Raw genomic sequence first — 27,048 nt, 5'->3', positions numbered from 1 at the left:
CAGGCGGCACTGTGATACTCACGGTCAGGTTTTTTCTGCACCCAGCGAGAGGACATTAACCGGTCAAGACACCGCACACACCATTATGTCATTGTAACATCCGGTTAAGGATATTTGGCTCTTCAAAATAAGGGTTGAAAGGGGGGGAAACCTTGGCAATGCGTGATAAATAAATATATTAATCCCGGCAGGGATTGTGATAATGTTTGTGTTAGGAGTCGTACAAAGTGTGTACACACTAAAAGCTGGACATAGGAGGGGCTAGTGCCCCTCAAATATACAGAAGAATATGACTACAACTACATTTAAACATTTCTGTCAAAATCCAAACACTGGTTGTTAGACAGTTTCTTCTTACGGTGTGAATCTGTGCACTGTGCAGTGTTGCCAACTCTCGTGAGAGAAATAAGCCAAATCTCCCCTCGAAAAACAAGCCAAAGCAAGTCCAATGATATGGCCACATAAAAAAATGATTTGATGCATTAATCATTATAAATATGTATGTCTATAATGATGAATGTTTTAGTCATTTATTATACTTTAGCCAGGGCTTAATAAGTAGAGACATCAGACCGATTCTGTCACTTAATGTGATTCACACTCCCCCAAACCAATGGGTATTTATAGTATATACATCAAAGAAATGTTTGCTTGTTTGATTTTCAAAACAAGCCACCACATTTCCCCCAACCCGCGACTCGTTATGTTTTACCAGCAACTCTGGAAACAAACGAGCCCAAAGTGGTGGTAAAGAAGCAGACTTGGCGACCCTGCCCCATGCCAGCCTGGCTTACAGAGGGGCTGAATTCGCATGTTGATCACCCCTGAAAGGCCCACAGAAGTGGACCGGGGGGGGGGGGTGTGTCTAACGCCTGTGGGAGGAGACTGATGCTGTAGCGGCGACGGGGAGGGGGTCCAGGGGGGTGCTGTAGCACAGTAGCAGAGAGTTTGGACCTGGAGTTTACTAAAGAAATTAGCATTTTCCTGAGCCCCCATTCATTCAGTGAGTCACTCTGAGGAGCGTTGGAATGGGGTGGGTGGGAGGCTCACAAAGGCCATGGATGAGGGGGTTATATTTAAGTATGAATGGCATCCACACACAGACAAAGCATGCATTAAATAGGTGCTGCCTGTAAGTGATATTTTTAGGGCGTTCAAATGCACAGTTTATTTATTGTTAAAATAGGTTAGAGATCTATATCAAACAGATTTTTACTTGTGAAACTGTGGGATGATTCTGATTCTGCAGGGTTTGTTCGGTAACAGGGGTCTCCCCTGTTTCTCCAGATCTTCTTTAGTAAAACAGAAAATACATTTTTAAGTAGGTTACAGATTTCATCCAATCAAGAGAGAGAACGCCACAAAGCTTGTGTTCCAATTTGGACTTATTAAGCCCAAACCACACAGTTGCAACAAAACAGTGTTTTAAGGTCAACCGCACCTTGCAACTTCCAATGTGGATAATGGTTGCAAGGAGTTGCATGGCAAGTCATTGGTGTGGTTTGGACTCATTGGAGTATGTAGGCTATTGAATACAGGACTAAAGCCATCAGGAGAGAAATCATATACCGGTAGAATACAATGTATTCTATATGATTTCTCTCCTGATTGGAGGAAATTGTTATCTTGGCCTGATTTTTTCCCCTTCTTTTTACTAAAGAGATAAACAAACACTTATAGCCTATACCCTATTACTATCAAAATACTATATATAGACGTTATTATTTAACACTTATTTTAACACATAAATATCACTTCCAGCCCATTTTCACTAGTCAACCATAGAGCACCAAAGTCTGACATCATGTACACATCCTAACCGGTAGCGTTTTTTCCCCATTCTGAATTCCCATATAGACTTGTTTTTTTATATCGTGTCAAATAAGAACTGTGATAAGATGTGCGAGACGTAAAATCCACCTCTGTCTCTTCCTCGTTCGTGTGCTCCTTTGTGTTGTCATTGTGGTGGTGGTTGTTACCCAGGATCCTTAGTGCGTAGCCTCTTCCCCTCCCCCTCCTTGTTGTGCGCAGGTAACCCTAGCGACCCGGACGAGCTCCGCGGCGGTGGCGGAATCGCGCGGCCGTACCCGGCACGCGACAACGCGCCCTCCTACGGCCTGAACAATGCCGCCACCTCCACGGCGGACAGCGGCCAGCAGACCCTCCTCGCTGAGCCGCAGACCCTGGCCTCGCCTGAGGACCCCCTGGGACCGCTGCCCGACAACTGGGAGATGGCCTACACGGAGAACGGAGAGCTCTACTTCATAGAGTATGTACCCCTGAGTGTTTAGAATAGTGTGTGTACCTTGAAACCCCCACTCTGAGAGCTCTACTTCATAGAGTATGTACCCCTGAGTGTTTAGAATAGTGTGTGTACCCTGAAACCCCCACTCTGAGAGCTCTACTTCATAGAGTATGTACCCCTGAGTGTTTAGAATAGTGTGTGTACCCTGAAACCCCCACTCTGAGAGCTCTACTTCATAGAGTATGTACCCCTGAGTGTTTAGAATAGTGTGTGTACCCTGAAACCCCCACTCTGAGAGCTCTACTTCATAGAGGATGTACTAAATACCTCACTATTAGAATTCTACTTCATATTCAGTAGTGGTTTTCAAACATTTTCATACCAGGGTCAATTATTTATTCAGCATTTGAACCACGAACCCAAGATGTAGAATATTTTGTCCACATTTCCATGATGATGTTGGTACCATAGGAGAGATAACAGGCAGACGTTGATCAAAATCCATTTAGTTACCAATTCCACCTGGAGAACTCTACTTCATTGTACCCCTATAAGTATTTAGAGTACAGTATGTACCCTAAACTATTTATTAGAGTATGCACCCTGAAATCCCACATGAGGACAGTACTTCATAGAGTGTGTTCGCTAGCCAATGCATGGCTTTTTAAGATGGCAGCCGAGTCTATGGGATTGTTATTGTTTGTTTTGTTAACTTTGTTTGGATGCTTTTGTGTGACACTGTGTAGGGCAGGGGTGCCCAGACTTTTTTGACTTGAGAGCTACTTTCAAAATGACCAGCACAACAAGATAGGCCTACCAAAAATATGATCTCATTGCTGAAAATAGTTTAAAGAACATGACAAACACACTTAGAGTGGGAAATATAGGGGGGGAAATAGTTTTTGTTTTTGCGTGTACTGTAACTTTCTAATGCTACTGATCTTTGTGCTCAACACTCTTGTAAACAAAGTAATCTGTTGTGTGTCAACAGGCCATTTTTATGTCAATCAATCAAGTCACCTTAATTCAAGTGTCAGATGCCAAATTATATATTTTTATATTTAAATTATATACTGTATGTTTTAGGGCCATGTCATGTGATCTACCTGCACAGCCTTTGTGATCTACTGGTAGATCATGATCTACCTTTTGGGCACCCCTGGTGTAGGGCGTTAATTCTACGGAAAACAACACAAGTTAAAGTACTGCATGCAGATAAGAGGTTTCTGCCCGACAACAACAAGATCTAACTAATCTTTTTCTCCCTGATATCAAACTTATCAGTCAATCTATTCTACATGAAGGAAATGCGTGTATTTAAGTGTGACCAGAAGCGGGGACGAAACACATCCCCACTGCCCATAACAATGAAAGAGCAGAGGATGGGGGGGATCAAAAGCAGAGGCATGGGTCCCCCTCTCTCCCATCAACCCCCCCTACTCCAGGTGATCACCCACACCGCCCATCACAATGGGCTGTGGACCATCCAACAAAAACAATCACACCCTGGGCTCGGAGCGAATTGCAAATGTACCTGGCTGCATAGGACTGAGGTGTGTCGCTAACACGTGCTAAGTACTGTACTAGTCTACCTTGCTAAAACTATTTTGAAAGGAGCATCATTCGCTGCTTGTTCTCTTAATCGACTGAAAATATTGATATGTAGAAAACGTAGGCCTGCTGCTATATGTTTACACAAAGATATAACACTCAGGAACTTCATCGTATGAATTTCACATGACTAGTATGCGTACCGGCCGGGCCATAAATAAATAATTCATTTTAGGAATGAAACCATCCAAAGTCCAAAGTAAAATAAACAGCAACACTGGGTAATATTGGCTATTTCAGTGGCTTGTTGCATTGTGCCCATAATAACATGCTGGCAATCTCAGCGCCACCCTCTACCATCACTACCTGCACCCAATGTTGCCAGATTGCCAGAAATAAGCATCCAAGGTCTATGAAAACAAGCCCAAAAGAAGCGGCTAGGGCACTAGGCTATTGAAAATAGCAGATCTACATAGCATGTAGATCTAAATAGTAGGTCTAAATAGCATGTAGACCTGCTATTTTCAACAAAACAAATGTGGAATATTTTTGAAACATTTTAACGGCACAAATCTGGTATGGGGGTCCCTGGCACAACATATTTTTAGATGTAGGGGTCCTTGGACAAATACATTTATGTTGGGGTCCTTGACAAGTATTGGAAATGTTTGAGAATCACTGGCTTAAACGACATTAGGAAACAAGCCCAAATAAGCAACTAGCCTACACTTTAGAAACCTACAGTCGCAATAAGCCCCAAAAAAACAAGCTCAACGTCACTTATAATAAGCGGACATGGCAACACTGCTACCTGCACCTATTGTCAGGGAAATGTCTCCCGGGATGACTGCCCCTCTTAGCTCCTCCCACCGCCTGTCCCCTGTCATTCGACATGCCGCCCCCCTGTCAGGGCGGCATGGCAACCCCCTCCCCCCAATGCCCCCCCCCATGCGCTCATCGGTAAACAGATCACACTCAGACATAACCTCTGAGTTCTCACCACCACCTGACTGCCTCCAGCTCTCTCTCTGCTACACACACACATACAGTCATACACGCACACACACTGGATTATTGCTACTACAGGCCTGCAGAACACACCCACCAGGAGGATATATGGCTGCAGTGTACCGCCGCCTTCAGCACTATTATTTGTATGTCTGTTTTATATATATCGTGTCATCGTCACTTTAAAGGTGCAGTATGAGTGATATTCCTTTGTTAAAGGTAGGGTGAGTGATTTTCTTTGGTTAAAATAAGTGTTTAAAAGCTCTATATTGTGATGGTACTTTTGCTATAGAGTGTTTGTTCAGTAACAGGAGTCTCCATGTCTCTCCAGCTTTTTATTAAACAGAAAATACATTTTCAGGTCGTGATACCAATTTTATCCAATCAGGATAACTCAGTCAGGATACAGATTAAACAAGTGGAATTGTAATTGATGACACAAAGAAATGAGAACACAAATTTGGAACTGGAACACTGTAAAAATTAAGCTGATAAATGGCTACTTTCTATAGCTCTATGCTGTTGCTAGTAATCGCTGAGTGTTTGTTCGGTAACAGGATCGCTCTCTGTCTCTCTCACTTGTTTAGTATACATAAAATGGACTTTCATGTCGGGATACCGGTTTTTATTTTTGAGAGAATTGATGCAGGATAAACAAAGTGCGATTTGAAGTTATGATTCACACAATTGGAACTGGAACACTATAAAAATAGAAGCTGATAAATGGGTAGGTCTATTCTGGGTGACATTGGCAACCCACGTGGAAATGTATTTTATGTTTATTAAAGAGCTGGAGAGACAGGGAGAAACCCCTGTTGCTGAACAAACACTATAGCAATCACAATATAGAACTATGTACCACTGTTTCTGAATAAACACTAGTCTATAGCAATGATTACTATCACAATATCAAGCTATTTAACACTGTTACTGAACAAAAACTCTGTAGCAATGAGTACTGTCACAATATAGAGCTTTAGCTTTTTAACTAAAACATGTTTTAAACCAAAGATTATCACTTGCAGTACCTTTTTAATGATGCTGTGGTCTTAACAGTGAGCGATGGAGATACTAACTGGTGATGTTTGTTGTTGTTGTCAAGCAGATCTCTGCAGTATGATCAAGTAGAGAATTCATTTACGGAAAACACACAAAGTTATGCTATGGAGATAAGAGGTTTCTGCCCAATAGCAACGATATAGTAACAGTTGTGGATTCAGATTCAGATCACATTTTCACATATAACGAAAAAACAACAACAACACAGGAGGACGTAGAACAGGGTGCCCACACGTTTTCGACTTGAGAGCTATACTTTAAAATTAAAAATGACTCAACAAGATCTAACGACCCCCAAAAATGATTGTCCCATTACTGAAAATAGTTTTTAAAAAATTACCTGAGGGGGCTTTGGAATAACCGTGCTGGTGTTACATATAAGACAAACGGACTTTGAATGTGAAATAGTGGGTCGAAATGGAATTGGTAATTTTCCTTTTTTGGATAACTTTTAATGCTACTGGCGTAACACTCTTGAAAACAAAGTTTTGCATTGTGGGTTTGCAGTTGTACTAGAGCTGACAGGCCCTTTTTGGATGTCAATTAATCATGTCGCCTTAATTCAAGTGGCAAATGCCAAAAATACTCAAATTGTATTTTTTTAGGGGCATGTCATGTGGATTATGTGTGAACTGTTGCGACAAAAGAACGTTAGCTATGTACCAAGTAGACCGCTGGACTTTGCACTATGTAAACAAAGCTTCTACCTTTAAACGCATCTTAAATCTGAGTTTTTCTTTTGTATACCATTTATTGAAAAAATGCTGCTATTTGTCCCAAAAAGCTTTGTTTACAAAATGCTGTACCCCCTCCAACTGTATATACTTTCCCCATTTTCAACAGTTTTTATTATATTTTGACCCTTGCTTTGGCAGTGTAGACATTAGGTTTTCTCATGCCAATAAAGCTCCTTTTGAATTGAATTGTGAAGTAGTGATCTACTGGTAGATTGCGATCTACCTTTTGGGGAATCCCTGACACAGCAGGTTTCCACCTGTTATGCATGCATGAGCCCCTGATGTGCTGTGTTGTGTTCTGGTGGTGATGATGATGATGGCCCATCTTCAACTGTGCTCTTCTTTCTTGTGTTCCCCTCCTCAGTCACAACACAAAGACCACCTCATGGCTGGACCCTCGCTGTGGAGGAGACCAGACCCCCAAACCTCTGGAGGAGTGTGACGACGATGGTAAGTTGCTCTAATAACACGCTGCTGGTTCACAAAACGGTGTGTCCCATTAAGACGTATTGAAAATAGTCAATCTACAAGCCCACAATGCGGCACGAAGCGACACATTGTGAGTTCCAGGCTATGTAAAGGAATGCTGCCCAGGCTAGGGACCCCCCCCCCCCATTAGGTCAAGATTTCTCAAAATGTTTTAAAAATAGCAGATCGCCTACTTTTTTCCTAATAGACTAAATAGGGGACCACAACCGGTGCCCCAGTCAGTGGGAGAATACTAGAAAGAATGTAGAAGTGGAAGCCTGCATGTTGTTGTGCTGTGGTGTTTGAACCAGTAGAGGGTGCACTTGAGCTCTCATTCCTCTGTTGTGATTTGGCATGTACAATTTACAATTTAGGAGACATTTAGCATACGCTCTTAATCCAGGGCGATTTACAGTAAGCCAGAACAACACATAATACATCAAACACAGAAATAGTCATCAAGGATCATAAGCAAGCCAAGAACCTAACATCCGTCTAACAGTAGAATATCTGTACAATGAAACTCTAGGTATACACGACTACATGATAGGGCGCCATTGTGATGTATTAGTACATAGCACTTAGTTACAGTACTAGCATTTATGTTGTACACGTATATGATCCAAATAGTTAAACCTGGAGTTTGTCTCAAGAAACAAAAGGGGAACTCAAATGGACATAAGTATGCATGTCTTAGTCTTTTCCTCGGTCAGTAACAAACAACGTAGGTTTTCTTTCAGGTTTATGTGTTCTATTGAACACAAAATAGTTCTTTAAAATAATAAAATCCCAAATGAAACGGAAGGAGGCTACAAACCTAAAAACACAAATTGACAGCAGCAACAATCACAACATAGGTTATGAAACGGCACCATCAAGTGGTCAGAACGGGAATATAGAGAACATTATAATTATGCAAGTCAATGGGTCCCGACTCCCAATCTTTTCAGAGACCCCCCCCTGACTGATCTACTGAGCTATTGTATATCTGTGCTGGCATGCAAATACCATGTTTTTATGTCGTCCCCCCCATCAATTATTGCCATACTTTGTCATGTAAAGAGTGCTGTGTAAAATACTGAAAATAGCCGATCTACAAGCTCTACACGCCTATAGATCTTTTCTTTTTTTAAGTGCAAGTGGTTATGTCTACTTGTAGAGTTTATAGATATTGAACCCAGTGGTAGTTGTGTATAATATTATGACTTGTTGAAACTAAGGGATGTGTGTTTCTCTCCTCTTCCCTGGACGGTCACCATCGTTCTTCTTTCACTTATCTCCTGCCCTGTCCGTCCATCCATCCATCCATCCATCCGTCCGTCCGTCCATCCATACACCCATAAATCCACTCCACTCCGTTCTCTCCTCTGTGCCATGTCTTCCATGTTGCTCTCTTTGACCTTGGAGAAGAAGGGGTCCATACAGAAGACCAAGACAGTGACATAGGTAGGTGGATTTTATAATGCTATTAAGTTATACAGCCATTCCTCTGCCTACAGATATGCTGCGTTCACACGGGCAGTTTACCATACCATGCCCCGAAGGGTGTACCCATGGCATATGTTTCGGTCCGTACGATCCCTATTTTGGAGAGTTGTTGTTGTTTTGACGAATATCTTTGTCAAAAAGTGCATTGCCAGCATGCCATTCAAGGCGAACGTTTTGCATTGTGGCCTTGTAGCAATTTAGCAATTTAGTGGTCTAAGGAATCTCTAAAACGTGATCACATCAGACCCAAGTAGCTGGCATTCTTTTGGATTGTACTGCCGTCCCTTGGCGCGTATGTGAGCTGCACACAAACGATTCCCGATGCGAAACGCAATCGGGAAGTCGATTACAGGACTTTGGACGTCTGTCTTCCGAGGTGCTATTGTTTGTGTCAGATCAGGAGCAGACAGTATGAGTGATTATTGATTAGTGTAATGTAGCCTGTGTGCTACACACTGTGGAAGCAGGACTCTGTCTGTGAGGGAAACCAGAGCCCATGTTAATGTGAATGTCAGCTTAATAGCGCTTAACCGTATGCCTGTTATCTCTCTCTCGCTGTGCGCGTGCGTGTGTGCATATAGTATTATTATTACTTGTGAGGGTCACATGTCCCCACAAGTGCGGTAGCATAATTGGGACGTGTGGAGCGTTGTCCAGGGTGTTTTAGGGAAGGGAGAATAGTCTATAGGATGTGTGGAGCGTTGTCCAGGGTGTTTTAGGGAAAGGAGAATAGTCTAGGACAGGGGTGCCCATTACGTCGATCGCGGTCGACCAGTCGATCGCAAGCGCTGCGCAAGTAGACCGCTTGGCCCTGCCATGAAAAAAAACAAACAAAAAAAAACAATCCTCGAGTCGCCTCGGGCAGGCACGGCGTCGGCTGCTTTAAAACCCCCCACAATGCAGTGCCTTGTTTTCAAGTGTGGGGAACGTCGGGTCTGTTATGTTGTTAAACAAACAAATTAAAAGGATATCTATCCATCATTGTTCATATAGCAAGATGCGCGCGGCAAAGAAGCCTAAAACATATCACGTCCATGCAGAGTGGGAAGAAGATTATTTTTTCACAATGTCACATTCCAAGTCCAACTGCGTTTGCCTTACTCGAGCCCATCGCTACATTCATGTGCTTCCCATTCAGAAGCTGATGTTGATTCCATTGCCTCGAAAATAGCAACACTTTTTAACATGAACTCTTCTGCGTTGGAGAATGACATCATGGCACTGCAGGCTGACATACAGTTAAAGTTGCGCGCCCGCGATTGGAATTTACTCGTGAAGGAAAAGTATCCAAACATCAGGACTTGTGCAGCCTCGCTCACAGCGTTATTTGGCTCCACATATTTATGTGAATCAGCGTTTTCCCACATGAAGATAATTAAGTCCAAATATCGTTCCACGTTGACGGACGATCATTTGGAAGCCTGTTTAAGACTAGCTGTCAGCAGTGACTGTCCGGATTACGCAGCGCTGACGGACTCCATTCAGTGCAAGGCTGAAAGCAGTCATCTGATTAAAGGGATAGTTCAGATTCTTTTAATTTAAATTGTATGAAATACTTTCCATTAATATAGTGGTTGCAACTGTAGGCCTATTCATTGATTGCCAGAGTCCTGTGGTAGTTCTGCTCTGGTTGAGTTGAGTGCATTATTCCTTCATGTGATTGTGTATGCTTTTTATGTGTCATACTTTTAATATTTGTAACATTTTATGAGCAATATGTTATTACAAATTTAAATTGATTGACATTATTACAAAGAGTAACTTTAACAAAATAAAGGTAAATAAATAGAATTGATTGATTGAAACAGTCCTAATGCCTTAATGTTATTTATTTTGACTATTTTAAGCAATGGGATAATATGTTTTTGGTTGGTAGATCACCTTGAGCTGGCAATTTTAAAAGTAGACCTCAAGTCAAAAAAGTGTGGGCACACCTGGTCTAGGATGTGTGGAGCGTTGTCCAGGGTGTTTTAGGGAAGGGAGAGGGGTGCATACTTAGTTTAGGAGGTTTAGTTTAGGAGCCCCGTGGGAGGTTAGGGTTAGGGTGAGGGTTTGAGATAGGTTGTAGTTGTAGGACTAATGACTGGTCTAACCAATGACTAGTTTAAACCATGTACTGTCTAAACAAAGTACTGCACCCAAGGGAGAAGAGTCTAGGATGTGTGAAGCGTTGTCCAGGGTGTTTTAGGGAAGGGAAAGGAGTCTGCGATGTTTTAGGGAAGGGAGAGGAGTATGGGACATGTGAAGCATTGTCCAGGCTGTCTTTTTTTAATGCTGACAGCATTCTTTGCTGATCTGAGTGAGCGGCCTTTAAAGCATGGTGTTCCATGCCCTTTGTTGCCCTGTAGGCAGACAGCAGTGTTTTTGTACTGGGTGCGGGCAGCAAACACATTTCTTACCATTTCTCCACTGATGATGATGATGATGATGATGATGGGAGCATACAGTATATGTTCCATCATTGGGCTGTCATGGCATGTTATGTTTGTCTAACGTGTTCTGTGCTCTTTCAGAATTACCTCCAGGGTGGGAGAGGATAGACGACCCAGTGTACGGGGTCTATTATGTGGAGTAAGTGGAACACAATCTCCCAACACCTCACCGCACGCACGCACAACATTTATTATATATACTATTACACACATACTTTAGCCAGGGCTTGACACCAGACAGATTCTGTCACTCAATGTGATTCACACTCTCCCAAACCTCTCCCCTCTCTCTCTCTCTCTCTCTCTCTCTCTCTCTCTCTCTCTCTCTCTCTCTCTCTCTCTCTCTCTCTCTCTCTCTCTCTCTCTCTCTCGGTATCAGTCACATCAACAGGAAGACCCAGTACGAGAACCCGGTGGTGGAGGCCAGACGAGGCAGGAAGCTGCCTCTGGACGCTGGGCAGCAGCAGCAGCCGCAGTACCAGCAGCCTCCTGAAGGTGAGCAGCGCTATATTCGAGGTTCGTTTCCTGCTCAACTTCATTCCTTTTTTACTTTACATTCTTCACGTTTGAGTTATAGAAGCGTTAAGTTTGCTCCTCCTCACTGCTGTGGTCGTCTTCCTCCTCGACTCCTCGCCGACTGTAGATCCATGTCCGTATCTGTCGGCCAGAAACCTCTTATCTTCAAATTCTAACTATAGGCTGTCACCATTACACATTTAAGTTGGCCATTGTTGCCACACAAATAATTGCAATTAAAGATTTGATTGTGTTTTTTTATTTTTATTATTTTTTGAAAAATGTATGGACATTTTTCAACATGGAACGATTGGCGATTATGCAAAAATAATTGCGATTATCTCAAATAATTGTGATTAAGCGATTATGTAATAATTGTGACAGGGCTAAAACGTTTTGTGCGTCGCAAAAACGTCAAAAGTAGCAGATCTGGAAGTGTTTTGATCTTGTCAATCTGCTACTTGTGATGCATATGTTTGTGAATTTGAATCCTGAGAAGTATCAGTTTTGGACATATGAGGTTTCCACCCGACAGAGACGATATATGGATGTCGTGTGACATGAAGCTATAGATATCATCTTTGCATCGGAATGAGGCATAGATGTAGTATTTTCAGACCCTGGTTTTGATAACTTAAACTGTATTTTCTACTTTCAAACTTGTTCAAAAACATGTTGAAAATCGTGAAAATGGCAGACCCAACAAGCTCACAACCTATGGCTTTGCGGTGCCATCGTCCCTATATTGATATTGAGACATTGGGTAAAATAATAATATGGTGATATTTGATTGTGTCCGTATGGCCCCCAGCTCTATGCCCTAATCGCCCTATACTTCCATTATTTTGGTTTGGGTCCAGTCTGGGAATCTTGTGTCACAGCAGTAGGGCAGAAACACCTCATGGTTTCTCCCATGTGACCTTTGAGCTCCTGACCAGAGGTCAAGGAGATGGAGACGACCGCAGCTGAGGGCTCTAAGTAGCCGTGTCCACAGATAAGCTTTATCGGAGCTTCCATGTGCCTTTATATCTATGTTAACGATGCACTGGAGCGCTCCTCTTCCCAAGCGCTTAACAGTGTTGACTAAATAAAAACTAAGCTAGTATCACTAATGCTAAGACTAAATATATTGACGGATTCCGGCAACAAATATAAACCAGACTAATGTTAATCTACAAGCTCACAACAAATCGTAAATAAAGCTTGTTTAGATTAGAATCGGAATCTGGCATTAGAAACTAGGTTTATCTCCTAGACACGGAGACGCTGATGTATATTGGCACGATCTCTAACTGAAAACATAAAAAAGCGGGGATCCACGTCCATGACAGTCGGTGTGTTAATCGTTACCAAAACCATTATGCTTAGCGTTTTTTCAGCCGTTTGTGCTGCTAATAACGCAGGCGACCGGACATCGGTTGATGATTGTTCGAACGTGTGTCAATAAAGGCTTGGGTGTTGAACATTCTCCAGACACGATGATATCCAAAGCGCTCATCCTGTCATATGACACGCTTTCTGTGGACATGTGCTGCTAATTCACTGTGTATCTTCTTCTTTGTTTAATCATACATACTTGGTATTGTATTATTTGATTAATCATACATACTTGGTATTGTATTATTTGATTAATCATACATACTTGGTATTATTGGTATCATTTGACTCTTTGCTTTAGTGTGTGACTTGTGTTTTCATTCACATCTCTGATATCCTGTCTGCTCGGTTCAAATAGCAGTGAAATGTTCCTGCGTTTTGTTGTTCAAGATTCAACACACAATTTAGAATTTGAAGAGTTGCCACAGACTTTAAAATTATTCATATGTGAATATTGAGATTTGTATTCATGCTATACTGAATGTCATAGTGATATTTTTGCTCGTTATTTTCCTGGTGATTATTCTATTCATTCCTGGCAAATCGCTGCAATTGTTTTTCAGCTCCTTTTGACTCATTAGTGACTGATCAATCAGTGAATTGGTTAATTAGTCCAATTAGTGGTTGCAGCCCTACAGTATATTGACTCTAAAGATGTACAAGCCAAGCACAGCATAACCATTATGTCTGTGTGTCGTGTGTCCTCAATTGAACATTATCTGTAGGTAAGGTATTCACTCAAGCAAATGTCCTATCGATTATACACATCCCGTGAAGCCTTGCTTGATTGTGTTATTCATTTTTCTGTCTCATTCCTGAGCCAGTAATTTGATGACCGGCGTAATCTCTGGTAGCCCGACCAACCAGAGGCATTAGCATCATTCCACCGGTCTCTGATAGTCCGACCAACCAGAGGCATTAGCATCTTTCCAGCGGTCAGCAAATTATTGGCTTAAGAAGCAATGCGACAAGGAAGCATGAGTTCAAGTCCGTTGCTCTCCCCTTGTCCCACCCTCCACCAGGTTGGTGGAGGGTGTGTAGAGCCCAGGATCACATTAGATGATTGACACAGGGGTGAAAAATGGGTTACAAAAATCGTGGGATAAAAAATATATTAAAAAAAGAAGCAATGCGACAAAAGCTAAAACGTCTCCATGAATTCAAGGCGTCATGGGGTGTGTAGTTGATAGATGATGTGTCATTTATTGGGGGAACTGCTCCTTTAATTCAGCCCTGTTCTACTTAGTTGACTGGGGTCCCCCAGGGTTTTATGCTAGTTCCCCCCCTTTTTTCACCCATCAACAAGCTTGTATCTGAGTCGGGAGGGATTGCGATTTGCGACGCACTATCGTCGCTGAATGCCCCCCCCCCCCCCCCCACACACACACACACACATGCACATGCACATGCACACGCACACGCACACACACACACACACACACACACACACACACACACACACACACACACACACACACACACACACACACACACACACACACACACACACACACACCAGGAGAGGGACACAAGGGTTCAGGTTGTTCACTTTATAGTTCTGCTATAATATGTGTTTGTTTTATATACTTGTAGGTCTGTGTGTGGTGTACTGTGTAGTAGAGTTTAAAAATGAATGATATTTAAATGTTAGTATGTCAGCATGTCTAGAATGAGTGTTTAAATGTTTAAATGAATGATTCCCTGGCGTTGTCTTCCCCCCCCCCCCCCACACACACACACAGAGTGGATTGAAGAGCACGCATCAGCGGGAGCACCCCTGTCTAACTACGCCCCCAACCACCTGGAGACGTACCGGGACCCCCATAACCTGCCCCCCCTGCCCCCGGGACCTGGGGGGCCGTCCAAACGTAAGTCTTCATCATTATTACCATAACCTTTATTACCATAATAACATTAACTTGTCATGTGAAGGACCCCGAAATTGAGAATTCTGTTTTTTGAACCCAATCATTTAAAAAATATTTTTCATATATATATAAAAAAAAGCAGATGTACAAGCTTGCAGCGTTAACATGACTGAGGCTGTATTATAGAACCATGTAACAACACCAACGTGTCTACATGTTTCCCATACATGTATTATAGAACCATGTAACACCAACGTGTCTACATGTTTCCCATACATATATTATAGAACCATGTAACACCAACGCGTCTACATGTCTCCCATACATGTATTATAGAACCATGTAACACCAACGTGTCTACATGTTTCCCATACATGTATTATAGAACCATGTAACACCAACGTGTCTACATGTCTCCCATACATGTATTATAGAACCATGTAACACCAACGTGTCTACATGTTTCCCATGCATGTATTATAGAACCATGTAACACCAACGTGTCTACATGTTTCCCATACATGTATTATAGAACCATGTAACACCAACGTGTCTACATGTTTCCCATGCATGTATTATAGAACCATGTAACACCGACGTGTCTACATGTCTCCCATACATGTATTATAGAACCATGTAACACCAACGTGTCTACATGTTTCCCATACATGTATTATAGAACCATGTAACACCAACGTGTCTACATGTTTCCCATACATGTATTATAGAACCATGTAACACCAACGCGTCTACATGTTTCCCATACATGTATTATAGAACCATGTAACACCAACATGTCTACATGTCTCCCATGCAGGAGGGAAGCCGTTCTTCACGAGGAACCCGGCGGAGCTGACAGGGACCTTCATCAACACCAAGCTGAAGAAGAGCCGCCGGGGGTTCGGCTTCACCGTGGTGGGCGGAGACGAACCCGACGAGTTCCTCCAGATCAAGAGCCTGGTGCTGGACGGGCCCGCCGCCCTGGACGGCAAGATGGAGACGGGTACGTGCGCTAAAAACCTTCACGTCGGGGGCAGAAACTGCTCATCTCCATATTTTAACCCATTTAGACCTGAGGACGATTCTACAAATGCCTTCTCGAACATTTTCATGTCAAGGACGCCCAAAGATATATGTAATTGGCCGTCGACCCCATCTGAAAATAGGTTGTTGGTGCTAACAGTATAGTATGTGTACTGTATTTCCAGGAGATGTGATCGTCTCGGTCATATGTTGGTGGTGCTAACAGTATAGTATGTGTACTGTATTTCCAGGAGATGTGATCGTCTCGGTCAATGACACCATCGTTCTGGGCTACACCCACGCCCAGGTGGTGAAGATCTTCCAGTCCATCCCCATCGGATCCAATGTGGACCTGGCGCTGTGCCGGGGCTACCCGCTGCCCTTTGACCCCGATGACCCCAACACCAGCCTGGTGACCTCCGTGGCCATCCTGGACAACAAGGAGCCCATCATCGTCAACGGAGGAGGCCAGGAGGCCTACGAGTCCCCGTCCAGGTGGGGCCGAGCTTTGAGCTTTGTGGCAGCCAAGTCTATGGACTTTTTATGAGATGAGATGAGATGAACTTTTTAAAATCCCTGCAGGGCTCAAAGTATTCAGAAGAATGCACACAAAGTGCATGAAGACCTGCACACCGTCTGCACTTACGAACTTTATTTATAGGCAACGTTTCGGTCAAAGACCTTTGCCTATAAATAAAGTTCCAAAACCACGGAACCACAAACACACAGCACCATAAGCATTGAGGGAGAACGTTCCTATGTGTTGTATAGTCTGATGGCTGTTGGTATGTTTGTTTAGACTAGAGTACTAAACGAATACTCTCTCTCTCTCCCTCTCTGTCAGCCACGGCAGCCAGGGCGGGATCAACGGACTCCGTGGCGATCCCCGCCCCCACAGCCCGTCGGGCGACGCCTCCTCCATCGGTTCCCATGGTTACTCCAGCGCCGACGTGGCCACACTGGCCAGCTCCATCGCCACACAGCCCGAGCTCATCACCGTGCACATGGAGAAGGGAGACAAAGGTACACTCGCACATGCACACACACACACACACGCATGCACGCACGCACACATGCACGCATGGCCCTCTAGGCTTTGGCCTATGCGGCCAGATTGATTCATAATGTAATATCATTGTTCTCCAGGCTTCGGCTTCACCATCGCCGACAGCCTGACGGGCGGAGGCCAGCGGGTCAAGCAGATCGTGGACTACCCTCGCTGCCGCGGCCTGAAGGAGTCGGACATCCTGGTGGAGGTGAACAAGAGGAACGTCCAGAACATGTCCCACAACCAGGTGGTGGACCTGCTCAGCAAGTGTCCCCGAGGCAGCGAGGTCACCATGCTCGTACAGAGAGGTAGGGGGAACCCATTATGTTATATAAAGCACTCTCTCTAGGTCGTCCTCAGACCAGCCCTCCATCGTCACATATGTGAATGCGGGACGTCCTCGTGACCGTTGCCCGTGTGTTGGTTCCAACAGCACTAGTTTGCTGGCTATAGCAGCTCTTGGTGACTTTGGCAGTGTCCTGCTATAGTCTCATTATCCTGGCTGCTATTTTCTGGCTGACCCTTGGCATTCCATCATTCAGATTCCTGTTGGTAACATGTGTACTCTTGCTTATTTTAAGTACTGCACACAGCATTCTGATGTAGCAGTCGAGACTTCTGCAGGGTTGGCTTCAGGGTCCAGCATTCAATGCCGTATAGGAGAACAGACTCTACCGTTGCATAGAAGAAGCTGAGTTTGATTTCACTAAAGCACTGATTTATACACTAATTATCCATAACTAGAGCGGTGCCCATTGGGCACTGGCAACGATGCAAGTTGGAAATTGATGCCCCACCCAGATATTATGTCTGTCTCTTTTATGCCCATATATGGAGTTCTTTGCCAGGCATGCACAAATGTGGAGTATCCTATATGCAGACGTCCCTGTCCAGAACACGGGGGTTCTGGACAGGGACCTTTTTGGGGCAGTACTGGAAAACCCGACGGACTCGACACCGGGCACTGCACTCCCTGTGGGGGTGTGGAACGTGTGTGTCAAATTTGAAGTCGGTGGGGCAAACGGTTCTCGAGTTATGTGGATTACAGACGTACAGACCTACGTATACACATGTGTATGTGTAAATTATGTTCAGGCGGGGCGGATCTATACTGTTAGCATGGGTGACGGCAGTGTTGTAGATCGGCTATTTTCAAATGGCCGACATGTATAGGGTTGAAGTGGTTAATGTATGTTTTCTAAGCAAAATTTTAATCGCCAAAGTAACTAAAGTTTTCAAATAATTGTAGTGAAGGAAAAATAAAAAAATTGGCTCCGAGATGTAGTGGAGTAGAAGTAAAAGTACTGGAAATTGGAAATGTAAGTAAAGTACAAATACCTCAAAATTGTACTTGAGTATAGTACTAAGTACTTTCCACCACTGGGTGACAGGTCGGTCTACTACGGCGGGCGGGGCGGGCGCAGGTTGTCAAAGTGTGACCTGTGCTGGAGCAGTGGTTCTCATCCTTATTCACCCTATAGGACCCCCGCGTTGACGTCGTCTCTGTTGAGGGTGGAATCCTCATCTGGACAAAACCTTTCACTATTCAAATTCAAAAGTAGAAGAACCACAAGCTCAAAACGTGATGCTTCCCGCCGTGTTTTCGAGCTTGTAGATCTGCTAATTTTGATGCTTGTTAATTGTGTGACGCCGTAGTGTGATCAAGTAAGGTGTTAAGGGAAAAACGCACAAAGTTAAAATATGGAGATAAGAGGTTTTCTGATATGAGTTTTTTCCTGATATATATGATATGTATACGATATAGACAGACACAGAGAGAGAGACACAGAGAGAGAGATGATGGGAGGGTAGGAGGTAAACATGCAGGAACCAAAGATTCCTATCTATTATGAATATGGATGCCATCGCTGAGTCGCTCTTCCGAGATTTATTATGCCTGATTTTATATTCTTTGTCATACGACGACAATGGTGTGAAAATTATGCATTTCCAGAAAATACCTTCACGAGACCTCCCACCCGCTCTCGCAGATTTTAAATGACACGCCAAGTTACGCCGTTACGCCGTATGAATTGATCAGTGCATCACGATCAGTTGTACATTACTCGAGTACTAAGTATTATTTCTTTCTTTGGAGTATTTCCAATTTCCAGTACCTTTACTCCACTACAAATATTTGAAAACTTTAGTTACTTTGTAGATTATTGTCACACAACACAGGCTACATTAACCACTTCAGCCCTATATTTTGTCCATTTGAAAATCGCCGACATTGGAGTACTTTTTCCTGCACTGGATGCTAGGCTAAGAAGGATGAAGGTGTCACTGTGAAAAGACCCTGGAGAGAGACAAGTTGAATCCCAACCTAACTTTTCCTGCCTGGGATGTCTTAACTATTTCTGACATCGAATGCACAATTCCTATCAGATAGTTTTCTCTCTAAGTTCAAGTTTACACATTTCCATTCCCATTTAATTGTACATGCATTTGATTTGTTTATTATTTTTTGTTATTTCGTTCCACTTTTGTTTTGGCAATGTAAATGCCAATAATACCAATAAAGCCCTGATTGATTGAGAGAGAGAGGCAGACAGACAGACAGACAGACAGACAGACAGACAGACAGACAGACAGACAGACAGACAGACAGAGAGGAGGCTATTGGAGCAGGGAGATGTTATTGCGGTGTTAATTAGAATGTGTGTGAGGGCGGAGTTTGTATGCTAATACATGTCACACCTCATCTTAACTCTGTCTGCATCGGCACCTTGTAGATCTGCTATTTTCAGCATGAAGCATTGTAGATCTGCTATTTTCAGCATGCAGAATTGTAGATCTGCTATTTTCAGCATGCAGAATTGTAGATCTGCTATTTTCAGCATGCAGAATTGTAGATCTGCTATTTTCAGCATGCAGAATTGTAGATCTGCTATTTTCAGCATGCAGAATTGTAGATCTGCTATTTTCAGCATGCAGCATTGTAGATCTGCTATTTTCAGCATGCAGAATTGTAGATCTGCTATTTTCAGCATGCAGAATTGTAGATCTGCTATTTTCAGCATGCAGCATTGTAGATCTGCTATTTTCAGCATGCAGAATTGTAGATCTGCTATTTTCAGCATGCAGAATTGTAGATCTGCTATTTTCAGCATGCAGAATTGTAGATCTGCTATTTTCAGCATGCAGAATTGTAGATCTGCTATTTTCAGCATGCAGAATTGTAGATCTGCTATTTTCAGCATGCAGAATTGTAGATCTGCTATTTTCTAAATCTGACCCGGAATGACGCCCATCACCCATATCTATTCTGGTGTGACATTGTGGAGGCCTTCGTTATTGTTGTTGCTGTTGCATTTGGGGACAAATCGCCAACTAACTGTGTACGCCACCTGGTCCCAGAAGGTGTGTGTGTGTGTGTGTGTGTGTGTGTGTGTGTGTGTGGTGTGTGTGGTGTGTGGTGTGTGGTGTGTGGTGTGTGTGTGTGTGTGTGTGTGCAGCTTCACCATCAGTTATGTCCTGTAATGAGTTGACCTTGCGTTTCAGCTGCTAGAATAGCACTGCTCTATTGTGTTAAAGGTCAGCGTCATTAGTTGTGTGTGTGTATGTGTGTGCGTGTGCACGTGTGTGTGTGTTGGAGGGCGATATGCTTAGAAAGGCAGTTAGCACTGATGCTGAGACATTCAGAGAGAGAGAGAGACGGGGTCCATTTGGTTCCATGTGTGTACATTTTCAGAGTCATATACTTTAATGCTAGTGTTGTAAAGTAACCAAGTACATTTACTTAAGTACAATCTTGAGGTGTTTGTCCTTTACTTGAGTATTTCCAATTTCCAATACTTTCACTTTTACTCCTCTACACCTCAGAGGCAAATATTGTACTTTTACTCCACTGGAGTTGAAAACGTTAGTTACTTTGATTATTATTACAAAACATACATTAAACCCTTTTAAAATAGCAGATCTACAAGCTCACAATGCGATGCATCATTTGTGAGCTTGTACATGCTGCACACTGAGTACTTTCTGCTTTTGGTACATTAACTACATTTAGATGCCAATACATTTCGTACATTTACTCAAGTACTTTTTGAATTCCTGACTTTTACTTGCAATATTGATACTTTTACTTAAAGTACAAAAGTACTCATTGTGCAGAATGTGCCATTTCAAGTTTTCAAATGTGTAAAAGTATTTTGAACAGAGCAGATCTACAAGCTCATGGGTCGCTTCCTTCAGTCTCTGCTTTTTACCATGCAGTAGGATCCTTCCTTCTCTCCATCTCTGTGAGAAAAGGAGGCCAAGCAAGACGACACCTCCATCTTGTCTTAAGTTCCATCCATCCTTTGTTGCCATGACAATACTCCACATCCCTTCTGTATAGGTTCTGTCCCTGGAGAGAGAGGGGGGGGGGGGGGTGGGTAGAGATAGAGAGAGAGAGAGAGAGAGGGGGGGGTGGGTAGAGATAGAGAGAGAGAGAGGGGAAGAGAGACGGATGGAGATGGAGAGGGGGATATAGAGAGAGAGTGGGAAAAAAAGTGAATAAGAGAAAATTGACTAAAATATAAGGTCAATGACAGCAAGAAACAGTAGTTCAGTCAGACAACTCTTGAACGTGAATTTAGAATATATTTGTATTGAGCATAAATATATGAAGCTTGTGTGCGTCTACTGTGAATACAGGCTCATGTACAGTACTGAATTGATACTGTGAATACAGGCCCATGTACTTGAGTATCTCTACTTACTTCTTCCACCACTGCAAGGAGCGCTTACACACACACACACACACACACACACACACACACACACACACACACACACACACACACACACACACACACACTACATACATACATGAACGTATGTATTAACAAGCTAAGCATGTGCCGATTGCTGCTAGTGTTTAATACGTTTGAATAATGTATGTAGTGTGTGCGTGCATGCTCTGATCCATGATGACTGGCAGTGCGGGGGAGGGGCAGATATGCATCTGACATGGCCTTGAAAAAGCCATCTGTCATAACCATCACAGCGCTGTGTGTGTGTGTGTGTGTGTGTGTGTGTGTGTGTGTGTGTGTGTGTGTGTGTGTGTGTGTGTGTGTGTGTGTGTGTGTGTGTGTGTGTGTGTGTGTGTGTGTGTGTGTGTGTGTGTGTACTGGGGGTGAGAAAGATGAGTGAATTCTCTCTCTCTCTCTCCCTCATGACATCACCACCTCTGAAGGAGATCTTCACTCAGTAGAAGCAGAGACCTCTTATCTCCATATTCTAATCTTATGTCTTTTCATATTCAAATGAATGCCTTACTTCTTAGTTAAAAGTAGCAGATCTACAAGCTCGAAATGCGACACGAAGCAATGTGTTTTTATGGACTTTCACGTGTAACGGAGTAGTTCTACATTGCAGTATTGATACTTTTACGAACAATTTCGTTCAATTTCGTCCAATTTCCCCACCACTGATAAAAGGTTCACCCAGCCCTAGAATAATGTCTCTCCTTGCTCATTGTGCTGACTAAGGTCCGTTCAGTATTCATAAAAGCGTTGTACTTTTTAATCCCCCCCCCCCCCGTGCACCTTTTGTGATCCGTCCAGGGCCCTTTAACCCAATAAAACCGCCAAAGCTTCCATGCCGTTTTAGATGTTTTTCCAGAATAAAAAAATATATATAACTCTTATGCTGCGTTCACATGGGCAGACGCAACGACACAAAGATGCAAAGCTACACAGTGCATTTGTAGCTGTTGTAGCTTTTGCAGCAGCTACAAGCCTCGGATATGCTTCGTAGCTTTACGGCGCTGGCTTCCATTGACAATGAATGGTAGACTGCGTCGTTGCATCTGCCCGTGTGAACGCAACATTATGATTTAGGACATTGGTTTAGAACGGCAAATAGCAGATATACAAGCTTGCAAGCGCGTCTCTTCGTGCCACGCTGCGAGCTTGCACATATGCTATATATATATTTTTTTATCTTGAAAATGTTTGAAAAAAACCCAAAATACATGAAAACGTTTCAGCTGCACCACACACATAACAACAACATAGATTGAACTGTTGCCCTTGAGGTCTTAATGGGTTAAACGGAGTGACGGTTGGAGAAGCAGATTAATTGTGGCGTTTCGGTGGCGTCGAGCAGCAGGGCCTCGTTATCGTTCGTTCGGCCGACGCTTCAGCATATAGAGAGAGAGAGAGAGAGAGAGAGAGTGTTAAGACTTAATGCATAATTTAGATGCCGTGTGATGACTGCGTGCACACACACGCGTGCCGACACAGAAAGCTACGCTCACAGTTTTTGTGCTGCTATAATGTATGTATATCGTTGTGTCGGCCGGGGCCAGAAACCTCTTATCTTCGCCTTTTTAACTTTTTGTGTATTTTTCGTGTTAACGCCACGCTCGATCGCTCTATGGCGTCACGCTGAAGCATCAAAGGTAGCATATATAGATATATATGTAGCTATGCAGCCTTTGATGCTTTTGAATTCAATTCCTGAAAATAACAGTTTTGGAAATATGAGGTTATCAACGGTGTATAGGGTAAACAACTAAACATGCATTTATGTATGTGTGTGTGTGCGTGTGCATGTGTCTGTCTAATAATACTGAGCTGTGTTGCCTTTGCCTTAAAGGAACGCTTTACCCGTTTCCAACCTAATGCTTATTATAAGACAATACCATTTCTGTGTCCACTCAACTCTGTGTCTCAGAGGCAGGCTGTGGACCGTTCAGAAACCTGTCTACTCACTCTGTGTCTCAAAGGAGGGCTGTCTACTCACTCTGTGTCTCAGAGGAGGGCTGTGGACAGTTCAGAAACCTGTCTACTCACTCTGTGTCTTAGAGGAGGGCTGTGGACAGTTCAGAAACCTGTCTACTCACTATGTGACTCAGAAGAGGGCTGTGGACAGTTCAGAAACCTGTCCACTCACTCTGTCTCAGAGGAGGGCTGTGGACAGTTCAGAAACCTGTCTACCCACTCTGTCTCAGAGGAGGCCTGTGGACTGTTCAGAAACCTGTCTACCCACTCTGTCTCAGAGGAGGGCTGTGGACAGTTCAGAAACCTGTCTACTCACTCTGTGTCTCAGAGGAGGGCTGTGGACAGTTCAGAAACCTGTCTACTCACTCTGTGTCTCAGAGGAGGGCTGTGGACAGTTCAGAAACCTGTCTACTCACTCTCTGTCTCAGAGGAGGCATGTAGACAGTTCAGAAACCTATAGAAACCAGTCTACCAGTGACATTGTAAGAGTATTTCTACATTGTGGTAATGATACTTTAGCTCAAGTACAAAATGTGAGTAGTACTTCTGCCATTGCACGCACACAGTCTTTGTGGACAATCCCACAAAATAGAGCGGGTGGGAGCTGGGAAAACAGAGAGGATAAATTATGAATTGTGCACAGAGAGAGAGAGAGAGAGAGAGAGAGAGAGAGGGGGTGTGGGGGGAGAGAGGGAGGGGGGGGCTTTGCAGCAACACAAAGTTTTAACTTTTAATGATTTCTCAGCGATGGTGCAGTGTGTGAATATGAAGAAAGACTCTGAGCTGGAGATGCTCTCTGCTCCTTGTCTTAAAGGAGAAAGCAGGATTAATGTATAATAATCCCAACCCTCATAGCATACTTGCTCATCAAAAAGAAGAGCCAACAAGGCTTTGTTTTTATTTGCACAAACAAAACTCACCAAGTGTAGATTTCTTTCTCAACCGTTGGCGGGGTTCCTTTTTGTACGTTGAGGAGTCCCGTCACTGTTGTCCTATAGAGACCTTCTATGGAGTGTTTCACATGTTATACGTAACACATTCTAAATGGCCTTAATGGACCCTTGACACTGAGTGTCAAAATGCGTATTGCTCTATTTTCTGATAGTAATAGTTTATGTAGAGTGTTTGTTCAGTAACAGGAGTCTCTCCAGCTTTTTATCAAACAGAACATTTTTTTTCAGGTCGGGATACCAATTAATATCCAATCAGGAGACAGAACTCGCACAGATTGAATTTCTTATAAATATTAACTCATGATTAATTTTATACTCTCAAGAGTAAAATTTATTGTTAAACATCTGCATTACTTAATTCACAAGAAGTCTACACAAATAGATAATGTAGAAGAATTGATGTTTTGATCAATGTTTGCCTGTTATCTCTCCTAATGGTACAAAACATCAATAGAGCGTGGAATGCTGGACAAAATCTTATCCAACGATAACAAAATATTCTAGGTTTTGGTTCAGAGAGGCTAAATCTCATCAAATGGTGGTCCGTGGCTCAAATGCAGAATAAATCATGGACCCTGATATGGAAACGGTTAGAAAACCACTGGCTTATACTAGAGCAGTGGTTCCCCAAGTGGGGTTCGGGGGTCCTTGAGGGAGTTCAGCTGAATGAGTTAGGAACCAAATGGACCCTTATGGGTCTGAAACTGAGATAGTGTACAAATGGACCCGTTACTCTCAGAGTTAAATTAACTTTGATTTTACAATATAAAGTGGGGGTCTCTAGATTGAAATGCCACTAAATGGGGGTCCGTAGCCTAATGCATGTCAAACTGGGGGTCCTTGAAATTAAACGGGTTGAGAATCACTGCTAGAACCATACAAATCTTCTCTTATTGGGCGTCACTGACATATGGTCCGTGGGCTAATTAGTGTCAATTTGGGGGTGCTTGACATGAAAGCGTTTGGGAACCACTTTAGATGCCTTTAGCACACTTTTAGATGAGCAGAAGAGTGTGTTGCTGTCCCCTTGGCGACACACTTCCACTGGCAAGGTGGTTTCCATGCTATATTTGACATGCTAGACTCCTGCCAGCGCTACTATGTAGGACAAACATTTAACTGCCACCAGTAGCATAGCAACAGACAGTGGCTCTTTGTGGTTCTATACTTTTATGATATTTATAACTGCATTTATGTTATTATGACTGTTCCTCCACGTCGGTTGCGGCTTTGTAACTCTGAGAGTGTACACTCTCCGAGTTACATTCAAGGAGTTGGTCGTCCAAAAAAGGACTTGTTTTCTGCCATTTACGCACCCCATGAAGCCTTAAATTCATGGTGATTCTTTTAGTTTTTTGGCACATTCCCTAATCCAATGATGTCATGACCGGAGGAGACTCAATGAGTCTAGTAGTCACTGTAAATGATAGAAAATAAGTATTTTTGAGTGGTGCAACCACTCCCTTACGGAGATATGTGTGTCCGTGGGTGGGTGGCTGGCTGGATGACACACACACACACACACACACACACACACGCACACACACACACACACACACACACACACACACACACACACACACACACACACACACACAACCACACACACACACACACACACACACACACACACACACATATTAACTGTATATATGATTTTGGGTGTGACAGTACAGTACAGTGACACTACAGTAGAGGTCCCCCACACGGTAACTCCGTTTCGGATGCAGAGTGGCTCGCCGGAACCGGCCCGGCCCCCTGGGGACCCCCCACCCCACATGGTAACTTTGTCATTTACCGTTTCGGAACGCGGGGTGGCTCGTGGGAACCGGCACCCTGGGTGTGTTCTTATCACTTGGAGGATCTTAAAGGGCCATTTCACCGCTGAACAGAAACTGCAATCACTCAATGATAATAGTATTTGTAGTAGTTAACAGTAGCACAATTTGAAATGTGCACTTTATTGCCAGAAAAAGTCTGTTTGACTAGGATTTGACTGGATTGTTGAATTCCTATAATGACCATAATGGCTTTGGTGCACATTTTCATGACACATTTTTCAAAACTTAAACTTTGGTCATGAACATGGTGTCACGACTATATCTAAAACACATATTACACACACCCCAGGAAACCCCAGGAAAGTTTTTATTGTGTCCTAAATATCATCAAAATAAGATCTGGTTGCAAAATGGGTGAAGAGGCTGTTTTTAAATAACGACGTAGGTCTGGATCCCAGAGATGAAAGGTACGCCGTGGCCTTAATGCATATCAAAATGTTACAGTCCTTGAAATGGAAATAAAGAAGAAAAAGCGTTGAAAATCACAGGTGAATACAGGGAATATCAAAGTCGCATTTCATACAGTTCAGGAGTGATATAGTTTAATTATTTTATGAACGTTGTGGAATTGTGTGAAATAACTGCGGTTTAAAAACCTGGCGACCGTGCAAGTTATCTTCCACACGCCTGTTTGCTCTGAATGCTCGCCTCGCGACAACAACCACACTTTACACATTACTATTTCATGGAGGAGATGGTGTACGTACGTTGATCTTCGGGG

The 27,048-nt window shown here is 43.2% G+C and overlaps 1 protein-coding gene across 1 annotated transcript in view; it reads left to right on the top strand.

The window, feature by feature from the left end:
* Positions 1-27,048, top strand: part of LOC308316096 (membrane-associated guanylate kinase, WW and PDZ domain-containing protein 1-like) — a 130,551-nt gene that overhangs the window by 74,663 nt on the left and 28,840 nt on the right. The window contains exons 6-15 of the mRNA XM_080764465.1: positions 2,032-2,269; positions 6,965-7,050; positions 8,476-8,514; positions 11,070-11,127; positions 11,368-11,483; positions 14,624-14,749; positions 15,567-15,752; positions 16,024-16,267; positions 16,617-16,795; positions 16,919-17,151. Of these exons, the coding sequence (XP_080620591.1) occupies positions 2,032-2,269; positions 6,965-7,050; positions 8,476-8,514; positions 11,070-11,127; positions 11,368-11,483; positions 14,624-14,749; positions 15,567-15,752; positions 16,024-16,267; positions 16,617-16,795; positions 16,919-17,151 (1,505 nt within the window). The remainder of the gene's footprint in view (positions 1-2,031; positions 2,270-6,964; positions 7,051-8,475; positions 8,515-11,069; positions 11,128-11,367; positions 11,484-14,623; positions 14,750-15,566; positions 15,753-16,023; positions 16,268-16,616; positions 16,796-16,918; positions 17,152-27,048) is intronic.

The sequence above is a fragment of the Protomyctophum bolini genome, assembly GCF_963924005.1.
Source record: "Protomyctophum bolini genome assembly, chromosome: 5".
NCBI classification, from domain to species: domain Eukaryota; kingdom Metazoa; phylum Chordata; class Actinopteri; order Myctophiformes; family Myctophidae; genus Protomyctophum; species Protomyctophum bolini.
Note: the sequence above shows the minus strand (reverse complement) of the source record. Positions and strands in the feature narration are given on the sequence as shown.